Source organism: Nycticebus coucang, chromosome 7 (assembly GCF_027406575.1).
Source record: "Nycticebus coucang isolate mNycCou1 chromosome 7, mNycCou1.pri, whole genome shotgun sequence".
Classification (NCBI taxonomy): Eukaryota; Metazoa; Chordata; class Mammalia; order Primates; family Lorisidae; genus Nycticebus; species Nycticebus coucang.
In genome coordinates, this window is record NC_069786.1 from 75,250,799 (window position 1) to 75,268,876 (window position 18,078).

Genomic DNA, 18,078 nt, shown 5'->3' on the forward strand with positions numbered 1-18,078 from the left:
TATATTCAGAGTTTGGCTTTTGGATAATTTATATAAAATATTGGCACTCCCGAATGAGCAGTTTTGAGAAGGATAAATACTAACATGCAGCATCTTTCATTAGAACGGAATTTGAAGCAGCACTAGGTGGACCAATTCCTGCTCTGTTTTCTGCACTGACACGGAATTCATAGGTGCTTCCTTCTTGCAATCCTGTTACTTTGCATCTGAGATCAGAAACAGGCGTCTTTGTTGCCCTCACCCATCGCAAGCTTTTCTTTTCTCTCCTTTCTATATGATACCCTGTGATTTCACTGCCACCATCATCCACTGGCCTCTTCCAGCTGACAGTTGCAGTGTTTTTAGTGACATTTGATACCTCTGGTTTTTCAGGAGGGCCAGGAGGACCTGAAAAAGAAACAAATTTATGAGAAATGCATGATTTCCCTGGGCTGCGAATGTTTCCATATCAATTCCCTAACATGCTCTACATACCAAATCTGTCCACCATTTTGACTGGCTCAGACTGTACGGGTTCTCCTTGGCCATAGTGGTTTACAGCTGAGACCCGGAAGATGTACTCATTTCCTTGGATAAGTTTGGTTGCCACATGCCTGCAAGACTGGATATCTTCAGAAACCACTGTCCATAAAAGTCTGCTGGTTTCTCTCTTTTCAAGAACATAGGACTTAATTGGTGAACCACCATCTTCCAAGGGAGGTGTCCAAGTAAGTGTTGCTTTTTCAGCAGAAACATTACTGATTTCAATAGGACCTGGAGGACCAGGTACATCAAGGACTGTTACCTTCACGTGTTCCTCCTTTGTGCCAAAAGCATTGGTAGCAGTGATGGTGTATTCACCAGCATCTTTTCTTGTGGAATACTTGATAGCAAGCATGGAAGATGTTGGAGTTGTAGTTATCTGAGTGATATCTGATGGTCTAATATCTTTTCCTGCCTTGGACCAACTTGACTTTGGCAGGGGTTTTCCAAGAATGCTAATGGCACTCAAAATAATGGTTTCTCCCGCTTTCACTGTTAGCCCGTCTTTTATTGTTGGATCAAGGACAATGGTTGGTGCCTCTGCAAAGGCAAAAAAAATTCATTTAAATCAGAAAATTGAGGAGACTTAATTTCCAATTTTTACAAAGCACATAAAAAATAAAATGGACTTACCATATTCATCCTTGCAAATAATGGTTCCTGTACTTTCTGATGGAGCACTGATAGCACCTGCTGTATTCTTTGCTCTAACTCTGAATTCATACTTTCCACCCTCAACAAGGTCAGTTACGGTAAAGGCACAGTCAGGTACATTAACGTGATTGGCTTTCATCCAAGTCTTAGAAGGGAGATCCCGTTTCTCCACTATATATCCAGTTAACTTATGACCACCATCATATTTGGGTTCAGTCCAAATGAGAGTCACTGAATTCCTTGTTACATTAATAACCTCAGGTTTTCCAGGTGGATCTAAAATATAAAAACAAAATAAGTCAAACAAATGTCAATCTGTTCTTTATACAGAAAATGCGCCTGAGGTTTTCATCCTGTAATGACTTACCAATTGGGTCAAGTGCCACAACTGGCTCTGATGGCAGGCTTGGCTTGCCTACACCTGCTAAATTGATTGCCATAACTCGGAATTCATACTCGAGACCTTCAGTTAGTCCTGTCACTTTGAAGTCTTTCATTCTGATAGGAGTCTTGTTAGCTCTCTTCCACAAAAGGCTGTTTCTTTCTTTGAACTCAATATGATACCCTGTGAAAGACCCGAGGTGTGTCAGTTCACATAGAAAGTATAAATGTAGCCTGATTTTATAATATAAATATTTTTGTCCAAATTATTTATATTTGAACAGATAATCATTATTGCTAGTATCCACACATTTATTACCCAGAAATAGAGCCATTTCTTTTTTCTCTTGGAATGTGTATAGTTATTGTCCCCTCTGTTGAATATTTTAACTTATAAAAATAGACATTATCACTAAGAAAGATTATTTTTACTAATTTTTACATTAGGAGGTTTTCAAGGAAATTAATACTAGCCATATATAGTAAAAGAAAAATGCAGATAGTACTATTAATAAGGAGAAAATGTTGAACTGTTTTCAGGGAAATATTTGGAAGGAACCTTGATGTGAAAGTTGTAGAATAAGAGCAAACCAAATACCTGTAATTGGAGAGCCACCAGTTTTCTTGGGGTCAGTCCAAGTTAGAGATACTGAGTCATGTCTGACATCCACAATCTTGGGAGGTGGGGGAGCATCAGGTACATCTAGAAAGAGTAGATAATGCAAGATTTATAATAAGGAACTTCCTCAAAACCATGTTTTGCTTTATGTTTTCTGACTTTGAGACACTTACCAAATGGATGTTTAGCAACAATCGGTTCTGATTTGAGGCCTTCACCTACACCATATTTATTTTCAGCACTGACCCTGAAGGTATATTCCATGCCCTCATGGAGTCTGGTTACTCTGAAGGTAGTTTTCTGGACAGCAGAGGCACATGTCACCCACTTGTTGTTCACAGAATCTCTCTTCTCCAGGATATAGTTGGTGATCTCAGAACCTCCGTCATCCTTTGGAGGACCCCACTTTAAGGTCATGGCTTCTGCTGTGACTTCATCAAATTTGATCGGCCCAGTGGGGATGCCAGGCTTGCCAACAACCTTTATGGAGATAGTTCCTTCCTTGGTGCCAGCAACATTCTTAAGTGTGATTGTGTATTTTCCAGCATCAGATTTTTGGCAATCATACACTATAAGAGTTGTGTTAACTGCAGATGATTCAACACTGACTCTTGTGTCAGTTGGTAGAGGATCTTCTCCTTTCTTCCAGGTTACTGATGGAGCTGGTTTGCCTTTTATGGGGATCTTAAGACGGAAGTTGCTATTTTCTTTAGCCAAGTAGCACAAATCAGGTAGATCTTTTAAGTCAAGATCAGGAGCCACTGTAAAATAGCAGAGATAAATTATTGTTATTTTTAAGGGCGGGCAATTAACTTTTTCAGAGACTTATAATTTTTGAGGGACTTTTAGATAAGCCAGTGAGTAGAGCTCAAAAGTATACTTTTGATGACAATAAAAGGAAAACAAAACTGTATAGGTAGAGGCTTACCAACATCATCCTTTGCTACAACGGAGATTTCACTGGGAGTTCCTTCTCCATTTTCATTCTCAGCACTCACTCTGAAGGTATATTCCTTCCCTTCATGAAGCTCTTTTGTGGAGTACTGTAGGCTTAAAGATTTCATAACTCGTTGCCACTTATTGTCTTCAGTCAGGAAATCGACTACATATCCAGTAATTCGACTTCCACCATCACTGTGAGGCTTTTTCCAGCCAATGGTACAAGATGACTTAGTTACAGACATCACTTTCAGGTCAACAACCGGTCCAGGGGTTTCTGAAGCAAAGAAGATATGATAAGTCTAAGCCCCAGATAGCCAACCAAGGTAGGACATCACTCAAAATGATGGAGTGGAAGCTCATTTGCTCACCGGAAGCTTTGGCAGCATCACGTGTTTCACCGGGATCACCAATGCCATACTCATTTTCAGCAAACACTCTGAAGAAGTAGGATTTCCCCTCCTCCAAGTTAGGAACTCTGAAGCTTGTTTTTGAGCACTCCGTTGTCACTGTAGACCAGGACTTCCTCTCTGCATCACGTTTTTCTACCACATAGTTTATGATGGGGCTTCCACCATCAATGATGGGAGGCTCCCAGGTAACATAAGCAGAGTCTTTGGATATTTCCTTAACAGTCACATTGATGGGGGGCCCAGGAGTATCTGGATAAATAGTGGGTAAGTAAGAAATGAACATGTAAAAAATACCTAAACTATGTTCTTAAACACATGTGATTCTTTTTGTCCAGTAGACTTACCAAGCACTTTTACTACAATGGTGTATTCCTTTTTACCACAGCTATTCTCCAGGGTCAAGATATATTTCCCTGCATCGTATTTATTCACATTTTCACAACGCAAGAAAGTGTCAAAGTCAGTTGACTTTATGTCCAGTCCAATCCTTTCTCTTAGATTGACATTTGGTTTAGACCACGTAATCTTTGGTGGTGGACGTCCTTTTACTGGTACATATAGTCTCATAGTAACTCCAGCACGTAATATCAGTGTTTTCCTTAGATCTGCATCAAGTTCTCCCTCGGGTGGAACTGTTTAATTTCAGGGTGAAGAAAGCAAAAGTAATAAAAAATTTAAGGGTCAAATGTATTTCCAAGGATTGGCCTTATCACTTCTAAAATATGTCTCTTTTCTAGAATGTATTTCTTTTGTTTAAAACATTCTTATCCTCAAAACTATTTCAATACTCTATACAATTTTATTTTTTTTTTTGAGACAAGAGTCTCACTATGTCACCCTTGATAGAGTGCCGTGGCATCACAGCTTACAGCAACCTCAAGCTCCTGGGCTTAAGTGATTCTCTTGCCTCAGTCTCCCAAGTAGCTGGGACTACAGGCACTTGCCACAACGTCTGGCTATTTTTTTGTTGCAGTTGTCATTGTCGTTTTAGCTGGCTCAGGCCAGGTTCAAATCCCCCACCCTTGGTGCATGAGGCCGGTGCTGTAACTACTGTGCTATGGGTACTGAGCCCTCTGTACAAATTTTTGATTTTTCCATTTTCCAATGTGCTTCAGGCTTAACTGAATTCTTCCTGCAGGATCTGCACCTCATATTTTCATGAAATCTGACATACTCTCAAACTCTATATATGTTAAAACAAAGTAGATGATTATTCCTTGGTTCTTTTCTATTCTTTTATTTTTTATTTATTTATTTTATTAAATCATAGCTGTGTACATTAATGCAATCATGGGGCACCATACACTGGTTTTACATACAATTTGACATATTTTCATCACACTGGTTAACATAGCCTTCCTGGCATTTTCTTACTTATTGTGTTAAGACATGTATATTCTACATTTAGTAAGTTTCACCTGTACCCTTGTAAGATGCACCGTAGGTGTAATCCCACCAATTACCCTCCCTTCACCCATCCTCCCCTTTTTTCCATTCTTATATATTTTTCTTTTCTATATTTAGCAAAGGTATTCTGCCATATACCCTGGCTCTCTTTAGTATGTCAATACAGGAAGAAAATTTCGTGGAGGATTAAATATAATACCAAATATTTTAAATAAAGGGGAAAATTCTTATGGAAAATAAGTGAATAGAAGAAAGTGACATGGAGAGGGTAGACTGGAAGAGGAGAAAAACCCCATAAGAATGATAAATAGCTCACTGATTAATTAAAAAGACTTATTCACAAAATAAAATCTCTACATTTCACATTTTTTGGAAGATGTGAAATTCTCATACATGTATGAAAAGCTTTCCCAAATCACACATCACCTTGCATTCCATTGTGCCCCATCTCACAATACCATGAAGTACCAACTCTGCTCTTGTAGAATATACTATGGGAATTATAAAATCTAAACCTTTAAATTAAATATATCTCTATCAGGGAGTTCTCTTCTCCCTCTTAGAATAAGATTGCTAAGAAAAGCCTTATATATTTCTCTGTGTGTATATATATATATATATATATTTCTCTTTGTAATACTTACTTAAGATGTCCTTGGGGTAGTGTTTATCTGGCACATCACTGGGGTCACTGTATCCAATCTTATTAACAGCGTACACGCGGAATTGATATTCTGTGTTTTCCATCAAGCCAGTAACCTCAAAACGGGTTTTCTGTAGCTTCTCTGGTAAATTGCACCTCACCCAGTGATCAGATTCAGCTCGTTTTGCTTCAACAAGATAACCGATGATAGGGCTACCGCCATCATAGGCTGGCTTGCCCCAAGACAGACTCACAGAACTACGGGTTGTATCATATACTTTTGGGAAAGCCGGTGGGCCAGGTGGATCTGAGGATAAATAGTGATAGAGTATTTTTATTAAAATCTCATTGCTGGTTGTTTAGTGCTGATTTTAACCCACGGTATGGAACTCTTTCATGAACACTTACACAGAGGGTCCCGAGCATAAACTGCCTTGGACGCATCACTGGGTTTGCCTGGTCCAGCTTTGTTTATAGCTGTAACTCGGAACTCATATTCGGTACCTTCTTGGAGACCTGTTGCTTTTATTGTTCTTTCTATAACAGGCTTTCTGTTGACTTTAGTCCAGTTAAGTGTCTGGGTTTCCCGCTTTTCAAGCAAATAGCCAGTGATGGGTGAGCCACCGTCATCGGCTGGTGGTTTCCAGCTGACTGTCATGTGATCTTTGGTTATGTTGCTAATAACAGGAGGATCACAGCGTCCAGGTGGGTCTGCAGAGATTGAGTGAAAGGTTAATTTCCCAGACTAAAAGGTAATGTTTAAAAAGTAAAATGAAAAGCCACAGGAATATATTCCTACCGTATGGGTTTTTAGCAATTGCTGGTTCAGTGAAGATTGGATCGCCCACTCCATATTTATTTTCAGCACAAATGCGGAACTGATACTCGTGGCCTTCTATAAGTTTCTCCACACTGCAGCTGGTGATGGGCACATTAGCAGAGACTTGAGCCCAGTTGGGCCTGCTTGTTTCACGTTTGTCAACAATGTAGTTGGTGATTTCTGAGCCTCCATCATCAAGAGGAGGTTCCCAAGAAAGCATTGCACGATCTGAATACATTTTGTTGATTTTAACAGATGCTGGAGGGCCTGGTTTATCTGAGAGAATGAAAAACAAAAGTGAAGTCTTGCACTAAAATATGTGAAGTGGGGAATGAATATAGCATGGGGTCTGGAAACCTGGGTTGTAATCTTTCTATAGTCAATTTCCTGCATGTCCTTGAAAGTTACTTAATCTTTTAAAATCTTAGTTTCTTCATATGGAAAATTAGATAACTGGAATATGTGATCTCTGATGCTGTTTTCAGCTCTAAAACAATGTTGTTCTGTGATAAGAACAATTCTGTGTTTAGAAAATGTACTACATTAGGATATGCATCTTTTCTCAGTATTGTGTAAGTCCCGTTTACACCCCATTAAGCAAAGTAAAATCCATAGTCTGATTAAGTGCTTTGGTTACCTAACACTTTAAGCTTAATGGTGGCCGATTTGGAACCACTTGAATTTTCAGCAGTAATGGTATAGTCTCCGGAGTCCTTTCTGTTCACACTGAACAGCTCCAAGGTACACAGGTTCCGCTTCATGGCCATCTTGATCCCTTCTGCTGGTTTTAGCAGGGTGCTATCATCTTTCTTCCAAGAAATTGTTGGCATTGGTTTACCAAAAACAGTAGCATCCAAGCAAACATTAGTTCCAGCTTTCACAGTAAGCAAAGACCTCATAGCCACACTCAGCTCTATCCTGGGAGGAACTGCCAAGAAATAAGATGAAAAGATTCAATATCTGCAAAGCTATATTACATGATCCTTGTAAGAATAGTAAAAAATCTGTATGCAGTTTCTTTCAAAAATGGGGTTTTTATTTTATTTTTTAACATACAATTAATTATATATGTTTAGAAGCATAATGTGTTTTGATATATGCATACGTTGAAGAATGATTAAATCAAGCTAATAACATATCTATCATGTTATCTACTCATCTTTTTTTTTTTTTTTGCAGTTTTTGGCTGAGGCTGGGTTTCAACCCACCACCTCTGGTGTATGGAGGCCAGCGCCCTACTCCTTTGAGCCACAGGCACCGCCCTCATCTCTCTCTTTTTTTTTTTTTGAACAAGAACATTTAAAATCTACTTCTTTAGCAATTTTGAGGTGTACAGGACATTATTATTAACTATGGTCACCATGTGGTGCGCTACATCACTAAAACCTATGTCTCCTATCCAACTGAAACTCTGTGCTAACATCTTTTCCCTACCCCTTACCTTTCTCAGCTCTGACAACTACCAAGGAATATATTTATTATAAAAGAAATACAAGTTTAAAATAGAAATTTGATAATGTCACAAGTATGAAGAAAAAAGTAAAGATCACCCATAATTTCAACAGCCCTAAATCTTCACTGTTACCATTTTGGTATATTTCTTTCTTGTCTTTTTGTGCATGTGTACTGTTGAAATTATACAGTCTTCACAGTTTTCTATCTTGCTTTTAGTTTGGCATGTTCTTAAGATTCTTTATAATTAGGTGGTGCCTGCGGCTCAAGAAGTAGGGTGCTGGCGGGTTCAAACTCGGCCCTGGCCAAAAACTGCAACAACAAAAAAAAGATTCTTTATAATAATAGTTTTTGGTGTCTGTATACAGAGCACCTATCATTTCAGTTTTCCTTTTCTTCTCCAGGTGTAGATTTAGCTTTTTATTAGGAGAAATGGGTATCATGAATGCTGTACATCTTTGCCTATAATATTCAACAGAATCTCACCATTTTCTGCAAGGATAGTCACTGGATCAGAAGGCTCAGAAGGTTGGCTGATGTTTACTGCAGTCTTGGCAATTGCTCTAAATTGATACTGAGCGTTCTCTTCTAAGCCGGTAGCCGTATACTCTTCCTGGGGAATCTGGCTAGGTGTAGTATTACACCGGACCCACTTATCACCTGGAAGTTTGCAAGCCTCTACAAAATAGCCAATAATTTTACTGCCTCCATCATGCTTTGGACGGGCCCAGATAAGGGATACAGTGCTCTTGGTGACATCAATAACTTCAGGTTTCCCAGGAGGATCTAAAACCAAAAGAGGCATTCTCAGCATTTCTCTTACTAGCAGAAGTTTAAACTTTCACATTTCACATTATTATCCCTAATGCTAAGGAACAAGCTCAAAAGAAATGACAGCCATCCCATTTTAATGATCCTCCAACTGGTATGTACTTTTCAGTCTTTACTGTGCACTTTTAAGAGAATTATATGAAGTACATCTTCATAGTAAGACATAAAGAGAACATATTCCTCTTGAGAAATAGTAATCACCTGCTACGCCAAGATTTAAATGGGCCTCCATGGGCCTCCATTCCATTATACTAAAAAGAAAACTACTTACCAACTGGCATTCTTGCGGTTACATATTCTGTGGGTTTGCTGGGTGGGCTGGATCCAGCTTTGTTCAGGGCGTATATTCTGAATGAATACTCAAGACCTTCCACGAGGCCAGCGCAAGGATATTCAGTCGATCGGACAAGAGTATCATTAGCTTTTACCCAGAGCAAACTGTTTCTTTCCTTGCGTTCAATCAGGTAACCAGTAATGGGGCTCCCTCCATCACTGTCTGGTCTGTCCCATGCAACAAAAATGCAATCTTTGTTGACTTTGGTGACTCGTGCATTCTTTGGTTCACTAGGAACACCTGGAAGTCATGGGTGAAGACAAGGAAAATATCAGTTTCTATGTCGAGTAGCAGACTAGAAAGAGAACATCACATTTTTTTCACCCTGAAAAAAACAAAACAAAACTAAACATACCAAATGGGAACTGAGCAAGCATCTTTGGAGACACGAGAGGCTCTGAAATGCCAAATCGATTTTCAGCACGGACCCGGAACACGTACTCCTGGCCTGGGATCAGTTTTCCAACCCTGCAGGAAGTTTTTGTGACTGAAGCTAGAGCCGTGACCCAATCACCACGGCTTACATCACACTTTTCCACGATGTAATTGGTGATGTTGCTGCCTCCATCCTCCAGAGGGATGTGCCATGACAGGGAGCATGCATCGGCATCTATGTCAGAGATGTCGAATGGAGGCTGAGGGGGCCCAGGGGCATCTGCATGAACCAGAAAGAGGAAAGAAACATAAGAACAGGGATCTGATGGAGAAACATGTTTCTGACCTTTATATTTAGATGGCCATTTGTCTAACACTTAACTTACCCATGACTGTAACTTTGATTTTCTGAGTATCTGTCCCAGAGCTGTTCTCTGCTGTGAGGCTGTAGTAACCACTGTCTTTCCTGGTAACATCTTTTATAATCAGAATCGAAGAGCTGTCTGCTTTATGCACTGCCAGGTGGCTGGATGTGACAACTTCATCTTCTCCTTTTTTCCATTTACATATAGGATGAGGCTTTCCATATACATGGGCTTCAATTCGGAGTTTCTTCCCAGCTTTAATGGTAACTTGCTCTGGCATAAGGATCTTTGGTGGTACTAAGAGTACAATGAAAAGACATTAATTTGGGGGGTGTTAAATTTCTCCTTTTGGAGAACTACACTGGTGTTTTTGAAGTTGTGAGCTATAACCCATTCATGGATTCAAATTAATGTTTTTATTAATCCATTTAAAAATAGATTAGAATAGAAAATATCAGCAGGCAGCACACATTATGCTAGATATTTTTTCAAGAAACTTTTAGTTATATATGTGTGTGCTGGGTCATGACTTAAAATGGATTTATTATGTGTGGTGGGCCCAAATGTTTGAAAACCTGCTTTTCTCTACTATTTTTTCAAGTATTTCTAAGGCTTGATTCCTCAGGGAGAAATGTCAACATGTAAAAAAGTATAATCAGCTGTTACCACATAATGTAAATGAAGCAATGTCTACTCACACAGCTGTTCTTTGGCTGTATATACTCCTTCAGCTTCTCTTGGTAAACTGACTCCAACAGCATTCCTGGCTGCTACTCTAAATTTATATTTCTTTCCTTCCTTCAGGCCAGTGACAACCAGGCTGAGATCTTTTACTACTGAATACTCTGTCCAGCGATCTGCAGGCTGCTCTTCTTCTCTGTAACTAATAATATAGCCATCGATTTTGGCCCCTCCATCACGCAGGGGAGGTAACCAGGCTAAGGTTGCACTGTTCTTTGTCATCTCAGTCACTTCTAATTTCCTGGGAGGATCTGGCTCACCTAGAAGAAAAACACAAATTAGAAAGTTATCTAGGTAACCTAATCAAATCCCCCTTGTTAATGTGCATAAGAGTTTTAGTGTGCCATGTGCTTCAAAGTATAGTAGAACCTCTGTAAGTTGACCACCCAAGGAACTGTAACAAAGTGGTCAACTATGGAGGTGGTTAACATAAGGGACTAGGCCTGCTTACTGATACACACCATGTGGTGCTTGTCTGGTCTATAAAAATTAGGTCAATTTAAGGAGGTGGCCAATGTACGGAGGTGGTCAGCTATGGAGGTTCTACTGTATATAGATACTGTGGTTCAGGATGTTGAAAGTAAAAAGTACAAAGTGAGGCAGATCAAAAAAGTCTTTCATGAGTGAGTTAGATATTCATTGTAGTTCAGGTTTCCATGAATGAAATCCCTTTCAGTAATGGATTAAAATGGGATCGGTATCATGACCTTGCTAAAATAGGAGACTGGAGTTAAAAGGAAGAAGAGAGGACATTACTTACTCAGAGGATCTGAGGCAAGCACTGGTTTGGGGACATCTGCTGGGACGCCGGGGCCATACTCATTGACAGCAGTTACTCTGAAGTAATACTCATTCCCAGGGACAAGATTGGTTACATGGAAGCTCGTTTTCTTAACTTCTGGGGTAACAATTGACCATGTCTTTCTCTCGGCCTCACGTTTCTCCACAATGTAATGTGTTACTTGGCTACCACCATCATTTTCAGGAGGTGCCCAGGACACATGGCATGACGTTTTCGTGACATCCGAAACTTTCAAATCAGACACAGGCCCAGGAGTGTCTGTAAAGAACCATAAAATCATATATACATGTCCCCTTAGCATCTTTATTAACTAATTTGTTTTTGAAGAGGGAGAGAGAAATATTTTAATACCTACCTAATACTCTGACATTTACGAAGACAGCCTTTTCTCCTGCTGGGTTCACAAGCTTTAAGGAATATTTTCCTGAGTCATCGCGTGTAGAATTGGGGATGACCAGGAAGGCCATAGTATCAACCAGATCGACCTGTCCTTTTCTGGCCACATTATCAATACCTACTTTTCGCCAAGTGACAGTAGGGGATGGTCGCCCTCTCACTATGGCAAACAGTCGAATAGGGCATCCCGCTCTCACTGTGACCAGTTTTCTCATGCTTGCATCCAAATCAATCTCTGGAGGTTCTGCACATGACATTAAGGTTATTAGTTGACTTTTCAGAACACAGGGAAATCATAGAAGAAATGAAGCATGAGTGAATCAAGTGACAAAGGAGGGTCTTACCTATTATTTCTTTAGGTTTGATAGCTTCCTTTAGTTCTGCAGGGCGCCCAATGCCAACTTGGTTTTGGGCACACACCCTGAACTCATATTCCTGGTTTTCATCCAAGCTGGTAGCAGTGAATTCCATGCGAACAAGTGCTGCAGCACTGCACCTTTTCCAGCCTTCATCAGGTGATGCATCTGCTATTTTTGGTCTCATTTCCACAATATATCCAATTATTGGTGCACCACCATCATAGACTGGTTTTCCCCATCTCAGAGTTATGGAATTTTTGGTTGTATCTACCACTTTGAAATTGGTTGGTGGACCAGGAGGCTCTGAAAATAAATATAAGAATAATTGTACACATGGTTAATCACTTCTAGTGATACTTTGATATGTATAGTTTTGATATAGCCAATCTTGGTAATCAAAGATAGGATATTCAACTTTTTAATTACTAAGTCCTTTTTATTTTCTCTCATAAAAATTAGAATCTACCACTATGCATTAAAGGTAATTTGATAAAAGGTCTATTTGGAAAAATATTTGCTAAAATTTAGTTTTGATGTTATGGATGTAACTTATTTATCTAATTTTAATATCTGTGTGATTGAGATTAAGAGTGGCATTAGTAGGAGAAAAAACAAGAACATCTTACCTATGGGGTCTTTTGCCACCACTGGTCTTGATGGCAGGCTTGGTTCTCCAACTCCAATTTCATTTTCTGCCTTGACACGGAACTGATACTCATGATCTGGGAGGAGATTCTGTACTTTCATACGTCTCTCAGGGATTGCGCTCTTGTTAACAGGAACCCATCGTACTGAATGTTTTTCTTTTTTCTCCAAAAAGTATCCTGTGATAGACTTCCCACCATCATAATCAGGGGGATTCCAAACTACAGTCATCTCTTCTTTGCTTACTTTAGTGACTTCTGGGGGATCAGGGCGACCAGGTCTATCATATTTGGTTTTTGCTATGACTGGCTTACTTTCTGTTGGGGGCCCTGTGCCTATTTTATTTTCTGCACGGACTCTGAAAATATATTCATTTCCTTCTATGAGACGTGTTACCGTAGCACCAGGTGTCAAGATGTTAGCAGAATAGGTAGACCAAACCATTCTCTTGGTCTCACATTTTTCTAGAATATAATTTTGAATTTCACAGCCACCATCATCTTCTGGTGGATCCCAGTGAAGAGTACACCTGTCAGTGGTCACATCGACAACTTTCAGATTTCTTACAGGCCCAGGCTTATCTAAAACATTGACAGTGGCATAGGCCACAAAACTGCCAGCTGTGTTAGTTGCTGTAATTACATATTTCCCACCATCACTTCGCTTTGCTTTAGTAAGAGAAAATTTAGATGAATCAGCACTGGTATCAATCTTGACCCTTGGTGATCTTGTTAAGTCTGTAGCATCTCGGTCCTTGGTCCATACAACTTCTGGGAATGGTTTGCCTCTAACCCCTGCCTCAAGTCGAATGGTTTCCCCTGCTCTGACAGTGAGTACGCCACTTAATTTCAGGTCAAGCACTGGTTTCTGTAAGTCTTCTTTCACAACGACTTCCTCTGTCTTCACCCAGTCACTTTCCCCACCTTCATTCTTTGTTTGCACTCTGAACTCATAAATCTGGTTTTCAACGCATTTGTCAACCATGTAGTGGGTTTCTTTAATGCTTCCTTTGTGCACTCTCTCCCAGTCATCAGAGCCCTTCAACCTCCTCTCAACATGATAGGATAGATTTGGGCTGCCACCATCATAATCAGGCCGCCGCCACTTCAGATAGACAAATGTCTTTCCTTTATCTGCAATGTGCAGGTTTTCAGGCTCACCTGGTCTGTCAATGGGGTTAATAGCCAGAATGGGAGTTTTTGTTTCAATAGTTGGCCCAACACCTACTTTATTCTCTGCACAAACACGGAAGTAGTATTCATTGTTGGCTAAAAGGTTAGCCTTGATTAATCGCCTAGTGACATCTGAAGCAACAATTGACCAGCCTTTCTGATTTGGTTTGCGATATTCTACTATGAAATTTGTTATTTCTGAGCCTCCATTGTCTATTGGATTTTCCCAAGAAATTGTACAGTTCTCTTTGGTTACATTGCTGACCTTCAAATTCTGGCAAGGTCCAGGTCTGTCAAGGACATTAACAATGGCTGAACCTTGGGCATGTCCACTGCTGTTCTTAGCTGAGATGATGTACTTGCCATGATCTGATCTAACAGCTTCTTTAATTTGTAACTCAACTCGAGGTAGATCATGAATTAGGTCAACTCGCTTCTCTCGGACCAACACTTTTCCTTCCTTAGACCATGTTATGTCTGGTTCAGGTCTGCCTTTGACTCGAGCGAGAATGTGGATAGTTTGGCCCACTCTGACAGTAATAATGTCACGACAGGTAACATCAAGTTCTACTTCTGGAGGGTGCAGGATGTCTTTTGCAATCACAGATTCTGCTAGTTCTCTTGGTTCTCCCTCTCCCACAATATTAGCTGCTTTTATACGGAATCTGTACTCATTTCCTTCAATTAGTCCAGGTACCCTAAAGGCACATTGCCTGATGAGTGCATCTTTATTAATCCTGTCCCATTGTGTTGTGCCAGGTTTCTGACATTCCACTACATATCCTAGAATGGGGCTGCCACCATCACTGAGAGGCTTTGTCCACACAAGGTCAGCTGTTTCTCTGCTCTTGTCTTTCAGTTTAGGATTAATAGGTGGTCCAGGTGGTTTGATGGGTCGGCAAGCCTTTATTGGGTCAGAACTTGGGGATGGATTGCTTAGTCCTGCAAGATTTTCAGCAAAAACTCTAAACTCATATGTGTTTCCTTCATAGAGGCCACTCACTCTACACTTCAGATCAGCTATAGGTGTTTTGTTGACCCTCACCCATTTGCCAGTTACTTCTCGACGTTCCACATAGTAGCCAGTTATTGGACTGCCACCATCAGATTTTGGCAGCGTCCAAGACACTGTTGCTGCATTTTCAGTAATGTCAGTAACCACTGGTTTACCAGGAGGAGATGGAGGACTAAACTTATGTTTAGCAACTGTAGGTATGGAGTCCAGGGGAGGACCAACACCTATCTTATTCTCTGCTCTAACTCTGAAAACATATTCACAGCCCTTCTGCAAATGGGGGATTTTCAGCTTTGTCTTACTGCTTCCTGAAGAAACAACACCCCATGTGTCTTTCTTTGTTTCTTTTTTCTCAACAATATAATTGATCACAGGGCTTCCCCCATCATCCTTAGGTGGCTGCCATGAGATAGTCATGTGTTCAGGGGTAACATCCAGAATATTAATGGGACCTGTTGGTGGACCTGGGACATCAAGAACAGTAAGGTGCACAGGTACTGTTTTGCTACCAGCTGCATTGGAAACTGTGATTTGATATTCCCCGGTGTCTTTCCTTAAGCAGTTCTTAATGGTAAGTACAGAAGAGAAGCTGTCAGTTTCAACTGTGTAGTGCTCATCCGTTTTAATCTCAACCCCGTCGGATGTCCACTTTGCAGTAGGCACAGGCACACCTCTTATAATAGCAGGGAATCTGACTGTAGTTCCAGCCTTTACCACAAGGCCTTCAATTAATTTCACATCTAGCTCCACAGATGGAGGCACTGGAAAGTAAACATAAACACGAGGACATTAAATTTTGATTTTCACAATATGAATAATTTAAAGAAGAAATAAAATAACAATGCCAATCCCCAAATTACCTAGTTTTTCTTGACATTCTATTGGGATAGTTGTGTCAGGGAGACTAAGGCCCACGATATTTTCAGCTTTTACACGGAATCTATAGGTCTTTCCTTGCTGTAGTCCAGTAACAACACACGCTAATTCTGTCACGGTCTTGAACTTAACCCAGTCCTCAGTGCCTTCTTCTTTATATTCCACCAAATAGCCAGTGATCGGAGAACCACCATCACGATCTGGCTTATTCCACACGAGGGAGACTTCAGTCTTGTCAACGTCTACGTGGTGTAGGTTTTTGGGTGGCCCAGGGGGATCTTTGCAAAATAAAAATTTATGATGAGTAAGTAATATTCCTAAAGTCAGTCAAACAATATTTTTATATCCCGAGAAAGCAACTTACGAAGAGGATCCAGAGCTTTGATGGGTTTAGGTGTCTCAACAAAAGGACCACGTCCATACTGGTTCTCAGCAGCTACTCGGAAGAGATATTGATTGCCTTCATTAAGATGTTTAGCCAAGTGACTCTTTTTCTTTGATGTAGTTGAAATAGGTGTCCATTGGGCAGTGGCAACATCTCTCCTCTCAACTACATAGTTTGTAATAACAGACCCACCATCATCCAGTGGCTCATTCCAAGTCAGGTAACAAGAATCTTTTCTAATTTCACTCACTTCCAAATCTCTAGGTGGCCCAGGTTTGTCTGAAAAGTGTTATATAATAGTTAAATAAGCAATTTAATCAGACAAGAGCTCAAAATGTATCGAAATTTATTTTTAATGGCACAAGTATTAAAATTCTTACCTAATACAAATACTTTTACTGAGACAGTTTTTGAACCAGCTGGATTCTCCACTGTTAAGGAATAGATTCCACCATCCTCATGGGCAGCATTGCGAATTTCAAGCTTGCTACCAACTGGAGTGATGTCAATTCTTGCTTTAGTTGGAGCCTCCCTGTCTTCTTTTTTCCAAGTTACTTTTGGGAATGGCACTCCTTTGATGACGGCACTAAGCCTTAGAGTATCACCAACTTTAATGTATTGTTCTCTTGCCATGTTGGCATCAAGAATCAACTCAGGGGGTTCTAGAATAAAGAGAACAGTACATTCAGATTTGATTCACAAATACATATTACAGTTAAGTATATACAATCAGACCCCTGTTTTCCTTGCAAATGTAGGTGAGAACATTTTACTCACCAAGTCTGTCTTTTACTAGAACTGGCTCTGGAACGTAAGCTGGCTCTGATTCTCCAGCCTCATTGACTGCTCGCACTCTGAACTTATAGCTTTGACCATCCCGGAGACCAGTAACTTTATATTTAGTCTCAGGACATGACTCAGGAGTATGATTGGCTCTTTTCCAGTCTTCATCTCCAACTTTCTGGTACTCAACGATATAACCCAGAATCTTGCTCCCACCATCATGACGTGGTGGCTGCCAAGTTAGATCAACTGAATTACATGTTGTATCTATTGCTTCAGGATTAATAGGTGGGCTTGGTTTAGCTACATAATAAAAGGAAAAACAGGAATTAGAATATAAGCTGAAAAACAAGTTGAATAATATGAAAACTGACTGAAGGTGTCAATATTATACCAATTGGATCTTTGGCAAAGACTGGTTTCGATGGTGGACTTGGATCTCCAATCCCAATTTCATTTTCTGCAGAAACCCGGAATTCATACTGACATCCTTCTAGAAGATCAGGAACCCTAAATTTAGTGTATGGATGGATAGGGTCTTTAGTAACTCTAGCCCATCGTTTGGACATAGTTTCCCTCTTTTCTAGGATGTAGTTAGTGATGGGCTTTCCTCCATCATGTGGCTTGTTCCAGGTCACTAACGCAGAGTCTTTGGTAACTTCCGTAACAATTGGTTGATCAGGCGCATCAGGAACCCCTATGACAAATGTTAGTAAAATGTGTTAGAAATTTAATTCTTCCCATTAACTATATGAAACATTAAATCACTAAAAAAGAACATAATGCATACTGAAACGATCTTTGGCTTTCATCGAATCAGACACCAGAGGGTCACTTATTCCATACAGATTTTCAGCATGTATCCGGAAAATATAATCTTTTCCTTCAAGCAGTTTAGGAACTTTGCATGTTGTCTTAGCACTTGCAGATGTCACAGGCATCCAAATGTCTTTACCCAACTCCTTCTTCTCAATAATGTAATTGGTAATTTCACTGCCTCCATCATCCAGAGGGGGCTTCCAGGAGATAACCATGTATTCTTTGGTCACTTCATCAAAAATAACTGGTCCTACTGGTGGTCCAGGACGGTCTGCAAAAAAAATATCATGGCACAAAATGTTATTTCCTCTTCTTCTTTTAAAAGAACAG

General features: G+C 40.1%; 1 protein-coding gene across 1 annotated transcript in view; it reads right to left on the bottom strand.

Annotated features, from left to right (window-relative positions):
* TTN (titin) overlaps positions 1 to 18,078 on the bottom strand; it is a 281,643-nt gene that overhangs the window by 50,909 nt on the left and 212,656 nt on the right. The window contains 28 exon segments of the mRNA XM_053597943.1: positions 85 to 387; positions 475 to 1,062; positions 1,156 to 1,452; positions 1,544 to 1,741; positions 2,156 to 2,260; positions 2,350 to 2,937; positions 3,105 to 3,392; positions 3,487 to 3,777; positions 3,873 to 4,160; positions 5,580 to 5,885; positions 5,987 to 6,289; positions 6,378 to 6,674; positions 7,036 to 7,326; positions 8,337 to 8,636; positions 8,953 to 9,255; positions 9,371 to 9,670; positions 9,777 to 10,052; positions 10,454 to 10,756; positions 11,257 to 11,556; positions 11,654 to 11,938; positions 12,039 to 12,356; positions 12,680 to 15,646; positions 15,746 to 16,039; positions 16,126 to 16,425; positions 16,527 to 16,808; positions 16,924 to 17,232; positions 17,324 to 17,626; positions 17,720 to 18,019. Of these exon segments, the coding sequence (XP_053453918.1) occupies positions 85 to 387; positions 475 to 1,062; positions 1,156 to 1,452; positions 1,544 to 1,741; positions 2,156 to 2,260; positions 2,350 to 2,937; positions 3,105 to 3,392; positions 3,487 to 3,777; positions 3,873 to 4,160; positions 5,580 to 5,885; positions 5,987 to 6,289; positions 6,378 to 6,674; positions 7,036 to 7,326; positions 8,337 to 8,636; positions 8,953 to 9,255; positions 9,371 to 9,670; positions 9,777 to 10,052; positions 10,454 to 10,756; positions 11,257 to 11,556; positions 11,654 to 11,938; positions 12,039 to 12,356; positions 12,680 to 15,646; positions 15,746 to 16,039; positions 16,126 to 16,425; positions 16,527 to 16,808; positions 16,924 to 17,232; positions 17,324 to 17,626; positions 17,720 to 18,019 (11,283 nt within the window).